This window comes from Buteo buteo, chromosome 2 (assembly GCF_964188355.1).
Source record: "Buteo buteo chromosome 2, bButBut1.hap1.1, whole genome shotgun sequence".
Lineage (NCBI taxonomy): Eukaryota > Metazoa > Chordata > Aves > Accipitriformes > Accipitridae > Buteo > Buteo buteo.
The window spans coordinates 80083658-80091520 of record NC_134172.1 but is presented as its reverse complement, the minus strand read 5'-3'; the positions used below and the strand labels follow the sequence as shown (position 1 = coordinate 80091520).

The following is a 7863-nucleotide window of genomic DNA, read 5'->3' as shown; positions in this document are numbered from 1 at the left end:
CTGCCGCCGCCTCTGCCTCTTTCCGCTCAGGCCCCGCCCCGCGCGGCCACGTCACCGGCGCGGGCCCCGCCCCGCTCCCCCCTCGTCTCCCGCCCCCCGCCGACGCCGCCGCCACCCTCGCTTCCCCTCCCGCCGCGGCCTCCGCCGCCGCTCCCCCCTCACCGGCGTGTTACCCCCCCCCACCCCCCCCGGCAGCCCCCTTGCCCCGCCGCGGCCCCCCACCTCCCTCCCCCCGTCGCGGCGCCGGCGGCGGGCAGCCGGGGCGCATGGCGGCGGGGGCGGGCGGCGCGGCGTTGGGGCGGGCGGCGCTGGCGGCGCCGCTGGTGCTGCTCTACTACGGCTTCTCCATCGGCATCACCTTCTACAACAAGTGGCTCATGAAGGTGCGGGGCGGCGCGGGGGCGGCGGCGGGCGGGCGGCGGCGGTGGTGGTGACGGCGGCGGTGACGGCGGCTGTCGGTCCCGCAGAGCTTCCCCTTCCCGCTGCTGGTGACCCTGCTGCACCTCCTCCTCATCTTCGGCCTCTCGGCGCTCGCCCGCGCCCTGGCGCGCTGCCGCTCCGGGCGGCCGCGGGCCGCGCTCTCCTGGGCCGACTGCCTCCGCCGGGCGGCCCCCGCAGGTACGGCCGGCGCGGAGGGAGGCCGGGGCCGGGCGCGGCGGTGGGGAGCGAGAGCGGGGCGCTGGGCGGCCGCCCTGCCGGGCCTCTCCCGGAGGCGCGCCGGGCTGCGGCTCTCGGGCCGGGTGTCCCCCCCCGCCGCCTGGGGTGGCCGTCGGGGCCGGGCGCGCCGCAGCGGCCGGAGCGAGCGGGACGCCCGCCGCCTCCCTGGGGGTGGGCGTGAGGCGGGCGGAGAGCGGCAAGCACCGCTCCCGCGGGCGTCCCGTGCGTTTCCTTACCACGGGTGGGGGTTACTTAAAGGTTTAGACGTGCTCTCTTCATCGGTCGTGACAAAAACTAGTTAGAATACGGAGAGGCCGCGCTGAACCTGCTTTTCCAAAGGAGCCGCTGGCACGTGAGAATCTCGTCCAGCACCTCCGTAAGCTGTCTCTGCAAGTTATTTTTTTCTCCTTGGTTATTTTTTTCGTTGGTGTCGAGCCACGCGCTTACGTTATTTCAGGAGCTTTCTCTGGTTGGAACTTGGTCTTTATGATACAGAAGTTCATTGTACGTGACACACCAAACTGCTGTAGCTGAGACTAAGGAGTGAAGCTCCTACTCGGAGTGCAGAACTCTAGCTACTTCTGCAGTTCTTTGGCTGTATGTTAGGTTGGTTCAGTCATCGTCATACCGTGTCCCACAGAGCAGCATCTGGTTTAAGATCTCTGGCAAGGTTTGCAATACCTTACATAACATGCCCCATGGTTTCTTGAAAAATGCCTTTTCCACATCTGTAGCAATGCTATCTTTCAGCATAGCATGCCACTGGATCAGTAAAACTGTTTTCTGTGGTAGGAAGCTTATATACAAGGGAGAATGGACTGCGACAAGAGCTGCACCAGGAGTAAGGATGTGTGCTGAGGATTGTTGCCAGACGTGTTTCTTCAGGCTTCTTGCACTGGCCCTCATACTTGCCAGTTATCATGCTCTGACATATTTGAAAAAGACCTTGTGCAAATCTGTGATGGCTTTCAGTCACAGGGAGGGCAAGGGTTACTTCTGCGCTTTTGCATAGTGTATGTTCGGTGAGCACGGTGCTAAGTCCAACTTAAATCACAGGGAACAGGACAGAAACATAAAGAGCTGAGGATATCTGAGCTATATTGGTCCTGAAGAGTTAACCTGAGGAAAACATGTGGGTTTTTTTAACCTGGGTCTGCTCTGCTCCCTATGTTCATGGTTAAGTAGCAGGGTTTTGTTTTGGTTGGGGATTTTTTTTCTTATGTAGTTGAAGACAGTTAACTTCAGGATTTTTTTCTTTGATTCTTTAGCTCTGTCAACGTCCTTGGATATTGGGCTGAGTAACTGGAGCTTCCTATACGTCACTGTCTCCCTGTGAGTACAAAAATGATCTTCCCCTGAAGCCTTCTGGTGGGGTTTAGAAAGTGCTTTGTCAGGGTCAGTTTCTTGAATGGGTGGATGGCTCGGTGGGGTTGGCATGCAGGGTCTGTGATAGCTTGTTGGTAGCAACGTAGGAGTGGGTGATCTGGTTCCTAATAGTACTTTGCTGGGAAGGACTACATGGGAGGCGACTGACAGTGTATTTTGGTCCTTACAGCTACACGATGACCAAATCCTCTGCTATTCTCTTCATCCTGCTTTTTTCACTGCTCTTCAAGCTGGAGGAAGTGGTAAGGGTCCCACACAACGCTTTAGGGAAGGGGAAGGTCAGGCCCAGGGAAACAGGCAGTACACATACAAGAAACATAAAAGTAGAGGAAGAATGCAATTATGTGGATGAATTTGAAAGAAAGGAGGTGTCTGTCTCTGTTCAGCTCCAGCAGTTTGTAGTGACTTTGTGTTTGTTCTCATCCAGCGGGTGACATTGCTGCTGGTGGTTCTGCTCATCGCTGGGGGGCTCTTCATGTTCACCTACAAGTCCACACAGTTCAACACACAGGGGTTTGTGCTGGTGCTGTGTGCCTCTTTCCTTGGGGGTATTCGCTGGACTCTCACGCAGATACTTCTGCAGAAGGCTGAACTGGGTATGTAGGGTGTTAGGAAGTGGGCGGTGGTGCTGGTAATGGGGAGGGGAATAAGGAGGTGGTAGCCTTTGCTGCAGAAACAAAACACTTGTGTAAGGGACAGTGTTTGAAACCTGGGGCAGGGGTTATCTGTTGATCAGTAATGAACGTGGCTTGGCATCTGCAGCAGCACAGGCATGGGCATTACAAGATGTATGTCTAGGAATGGTACTAATAAAGGCTCTAGGAGCTATGTTATTTCCTGGCTTGTTGCTATCTGGTCTGTTATTGATTCTCCTCTTTCAGGGCTCCAGAACCCCATTGATATCATGTTTCACCTGCAGCCGCTCATGTTCCTGGGGCTCTTCCCACTCTTTGCGGTGTTTGAGGGTGCGTGAGTTAATTAGAGAAAGCAGGGATAGCTTTATAGAGTGGTTGGGGAGATTGCTTAGCAGTTTGTTGTTTGAGATCCTTCACTGAGATAATTGAACAGCTATGAACTTTACAAAGTAGGTAGAGACCTGGAATTATAAGGACCCAGATATACCTTATGCTGGCAGAACATTAAAGAGTGCATAGGGATAGTAGCCTGCCACACTTGTGGAATTAAGGGCTATGAAGAACTGGCTTCACATCCTCCTGATGTTGGAATGTGAGCAGCCCACCCCCATCTTGTTGTGAGGAGTCCTGGGAGAGTTGGGAAAGGTACTCTGCTACTCACTGTCTTGTTCCTAGGCCTGCCTTTGTCCATATCAGAGAAGCTCTTCCGTTTCCATGAAGCAGGAATGCTGTTCTCTCTGGTAGGGAAGCTGTTCTTGGGTGGAATTCTTGCCTTTGGTCTAGGCTTTTCTGAGTTCCTCTTGGTTTCCAGAACATCTAGCCTCACCCTTTCCATTGCTGGCATTTTTAAGGTAAGGCATGGTTCCTGTGCTAATACTAGAAGGCAAGTACCAAGTCATCCCTAATGGGCCTCGTGTTGTGGGAACTTCCTTAGAGCCTTAGAAATCATCTCCTGTTATTTTCATTCTCCTTGCACTGGAGCTTGATGCTTTGCCTTGCAGTCTCTGCAGTAAAATCCCTTGGTCCCTGACAGCAAGGGGCAGAGACTAGTGGCCATTCTATAAAAAATACCATTAAGGTCCAAAGTTTGGTGGGATCTGGGGTAGACTAAAACATGTGTTCCTCATGAGCAACGGATGGTGCGGGAGGGAGGAGGGGTAAGAAGGACATGCTCTTGCATCAGACCTGGATATGAACAAACCACTGGTTTGAGCTACCTCTTTAACCTAGTTTGGCACATTCTTCCCTCGTTTGAGGAATCCAGCACATGTACTTTTGAGCTGAATGGTGACACGTGAAATTTGTCTGATCCATAAGTCACAGGATTCCCATGTAGCCAAGCTATGCAGTCAGAGGACTTAAAATCCCACATCCCAGTTTAACAGCTTGTTCTGTTTCTAGAAACTGTTTTTAGAACTCTCTGCGCATGGAAGAATGTACTGATGGAAATTAGCAGCATGACATCTTGATCTAGGCTTGAGCTGTAAAACCTCTCATGCATATCTCCTCGGGTCCTGCCCTGCCACTTGTCATGTTTTTTGTTTCCACAGGAAATCTGCATTTTGTTCCTCGCCACACGTTTGCTGGGAGACCGCCTCAGTCTCTTGAACTGGCTGGGCTTTGCTGTCTGTCTGTCAGGAATCTCCCTTCATGTCATTCTCAAAGCTGTGAACTCCAAAGGTGATTCTGGTTTAAATCCCTTTCTGTTTCTCTGTAGGCATTCTCATAGCTTCACTAGGAGCTGTGTCTAGTTCCAGCTCCTTGCCAACAGCAGGTTTGATGGGTACTTTAGTGAGTTCGTCACTAAATGGGCTGTCTGCATGCAGGTGAAAAAGCACTGAAGCTGCACAAAGAGGCCAGCTCTGACCCTGACCTGGAGCTGCTGCTGCGCCACACTGAACGTGGTGAGGAGGAGGAAGAGGATGTTGAAACCCCACAGCAACACTGACAGAATATCAAGCACAAAGCCCCCTGCTCTGTTCTTACTAAACCTGCCTGACAGCTACCTAGGAGGAAGGTCCAAGAGTCTCTGTGACCACCTAAAGGAGAGCCAGGGCCTGGTGAGAGAGTCCTGCTGTGCTACTACAGTGTGGATCTGTAGATGCTGCACAAGAGACAGGCAATATCTCTTTCACAGAGAGCAAACTTGGAAGACGAGCCCTGGTTCAGTGGAAGTAGAACGTCGTGGTGAGACTGGGAAATGCTATAGAAAGCTTATTATGGAATCCTGAAGGCTGTACGTTGAGAGCGTAGACCACAAGCAGTAGAATGATCATGGACATGTCTGGACTGCAGGCTGAGTGGTTCAGGAATGATTTTAGTGTTGTTTAGGCTTTGGCTTCAAAAGAGAAGGTAGATATACTTTCCCATACTTTATGGTTCTGCTAAGTAGGGACTCCCATCTTGGTGGGAGCAGGTGACTGTATATAAATCCATAGACTTGTCCCCCAGTGAGAAGGAGCCTTTGTGCTTGGTGACCTCCATGTTCTGTATGCATAGTAAGGAGAGAATTAAATGCTGGTATTTGGGACCAATTGAATATAGCTAAATGATGTTGGTTGGAGGAAGAACGGGGGTGCATGAGTACTTCTGGCCCTACAGGCCAAGGGGAGAGAGAGCAGTATCACAGGAGATCTAGCTTGAGCAATAAACTTACCAGAAAGTATGTGGGTATCTGAGCTGGGGGGGGATTTTGGTTTTTTTTTTAAATAAACTGTTTTTCTGATTTCCTTTTGTCTGTACATTATGCACCTATGCTTCATCAAGCACAGGTCATTTCGTCTTCTGAACTCCTTTCCTTTTAGACCCACACTGACCTTGCAATTGCGTGCCCAATTATTTCTGAGGCCTGGCACACAAAATACTTGCCCGTGAACAGGATCGTTGATCTCTAGGACTAGGAGGATCTTCCTGCAACCTGTCGTCTTATATTTGGGCCAGCCAAGAGAGCATACTGACTTGTGGAATGCGTGAACAAGACACCATATCCTAAGAAGACTTTTAGTGTTGTGGCTTTTTTCTAGGGATCTTACCTCCTTGCCCCATTGGATTGGATCAGTTAGTGCTGCAGCCTTGTCCAGGAAAGAGGAACGGTGCGGGATTTAAGATGTGTCTTTTTCTTTCTGCTAAGCCACAAGTAGTGGTGGGCGGGTGGCTGGTTTTTTGCATGGCAGTTTTTGCCTCCTTGAAAGTTTTGTTCAGTGCTAGCTTTTGGAGTGGAAATCACGTGAGAGCACTTCCCAAAGGGATAACAGGGCAATCTTTCTCTTGAGAGGAGCTGGGTTTTAAAGTGAACTTCTGATAATTCTGTTTGAGAACCTGAAGCATTTTGACTAGACTGTCCATCTGTTGATCTTGCTTCATAGTTTTCAGATATGAAGTCTTTCTTGTTGACTTTAATCAAGAGCATGTCCTGCAAAAACTGGTTCTGAAGAAGAAAACTTCTGTTAATAATGATCATCTTTAATGATGTTCTAATAGACACTGGTAACTTGCTTCGGAGCAGACAGCAGGTGGTGCAACTACCTCATGTAAAGCTACTGAACCAGCAGTTCCAGGCCAGGCTGGCACACCAAGGGATCTTGTGCATCAAGTAGGATGCCTGGAGCTGAGAATGGCTTGGTCTGTCCCTAGCTGGATTTTCCAATAGCTTGGGCTTGTGATGCTTCCAGCAGGATTCACCCTGTTTACCCTACTGATAGGTGTAAGCCTCAAGCACTAAATACTGTGTACTTGATGTGGGGCAATGATGCTTTCTGATGTGATCTGTGTTTAGTAAGACGGCAGCTGCTCTGCATTTCACTTTCCACTCTCCTAGAACTGAACCTCAGGCATCCTTCTACTGTGTAACTCTCAGACTGGGACTTCAGGTCCCTGTAAATCCAAGGTAAAGGTGACTTTGTTCACAGGCCAGGATTTGCACCACATACGGTGCTTGAAGATGAAATTTGATTGCGCCAGTGCAAGCGCCTGTGAACTGTAGAGCCCTGTAGTCTGTTGCTTCCAGTCTGGTTTCCTCTTTAAGATAGAGGGGCATGCCTTAGAACCTAGTGTCCACACTTAGCATTTCTGATCTAGACACAAATTTTTGGTGGCAAATATGACACTGTCATTCACTCCAGGGAAGGATGCTCAGAACAGCTTTTGGGACAAGCAGTTAGTTCTGCACCCTTCCCTAGAAAGTTTCCAGCTGCTTGCTGCCAGTGAGGCTAGGTAGATGTCTGTTTCCTTGTTCAGTAAAATTTTGTTCTTTTCAGAGATAAAGATAAGAAAAACCTGGAAATGAGAACATAAAAGTGTCTACTGCTTCATGATTTTGCCACAGCATATGGTACAGATAGTCAGTCCAGTTTGCTTGTGAGACTGACTGGGCATCATTCATCTGTCTTGGAAAGTATCCTATTCTAGTTCCTTCTAGTATCCAGATAAGAACAACAGAGGATCTCTGTCCTGTTTCTGCTCACAAATTTTAAAAGCCTTTATGCAGGAAGTTTTGCCCCAGCCTCATAAATCCAGATAGGGATCTTGTGGTGCAAGGAGGTTCATAGTAGGGTGTATTCTGCAGGTGGTTCTGTGATCAGCACACAGCAAGGAGGCCCTAATCCAGCTCGTGCCGAAGTACTTCTGCTGCTTTTCTGGGTCTGCAGTGCTAGGATGGAAGAGATTTTCACTTAGTGGCAGGTTGGGACTTGCTGAAGGTGGTCTTGCAAGGATTCCTACGGGGGACTCTTAAGCTACAAAGTCCTCTGCTTCTGGGAAAGCATTGCTGTTTTGCAGTCTTTATATGACTTTTCCCTGTGCAATTCTCTCTGCAGGAACCTCACTAGGGTAGAGTTGACGATACCATGACTGCTTGTGTGCAGAACAGGCAGGATCCATATTTTTGCTGCTCCTCTCTCCCTTCGTCCTTCCAACACTTGACTTTCTATGTCCCAGCTTCTTTTAGTAGTAGTGCAGGATGGAAGTTGCTTCTTAGCTCCCGGTAAGTGCCCAGTAGCTCCTGTGTGGACCTCTTCTTTAAAATGTCTTGTCTGACAGGACTGCTGGCAGCAGCAGTGCTGTCACCAATCTGAAGGCTTTACCTGGGACTCTGCCTTTATCCCAAAAATTCAATCAGAAGGTCAGGACTAGAGCAGACCCAGTGTCAAACAAATCAAATGTTAATTGGACTGTGTGTAGAAGTGGT

At 50.2% G+C, this 7863-nt stretch overlaps 2 protein-coding genes across 5 annotated transcripts in view; one reads left to right on the top strand and one right to left on the bottom strand.

The window, feature by feature from the left end:
* SNRPB (small nuclear ribonucleoprotein polypeptides B and B1) overlaps positions 1-38 on the bottom strand; it is a 29193-nt gene extending 29155 nt beyond the window's left edge. Inside the window, exon 1 of the mRNA XM_075022393.1 lies at positions 1-38. The gene's annotated coding sequence lies outside the window, so the exon portion shown is untranslated.
* Positions 39-76: 38 nt separating this feature from the next.
* Positions 77-5400, top strand: SLC35H1 (solute carrier family 35 member H1). Of its 4 annotated transcripts, none has more exons than XM_075022390.1 (9): positions 77-383; positions 468-618; positions 1926-1989; positions 2213-2285; positions 2471-2639; positions 2925-3008; positions 3354-3418; positions 4229-4358; positions 4505-5400. In XM_075022390.1, the coding sequence occupies exons 1-9, from the start codon at positions 267-269 to the stop codon at positions 4624-4626; spliced, it is 975 nt and encodes a 324-aa protein (XP_074878491.1). In that variant the 5' UTR covers positions 77-266; the 3' UTR covers positions 4627-5400. The 4 variants fall into 4 exon arrangements, with proteins under 4 accessions (XP_074878491.1, XP_074878492.1, XP_074878489.1 ...); XM_075022388.1 differs by having other exon boundaries at positions 78-383; positions 3354-3529; XM_075022391.1 differs by lacking the exon at positions 2925-3008.
* Positions 5401-7863: the final 2463 nt, after the last annotated feature.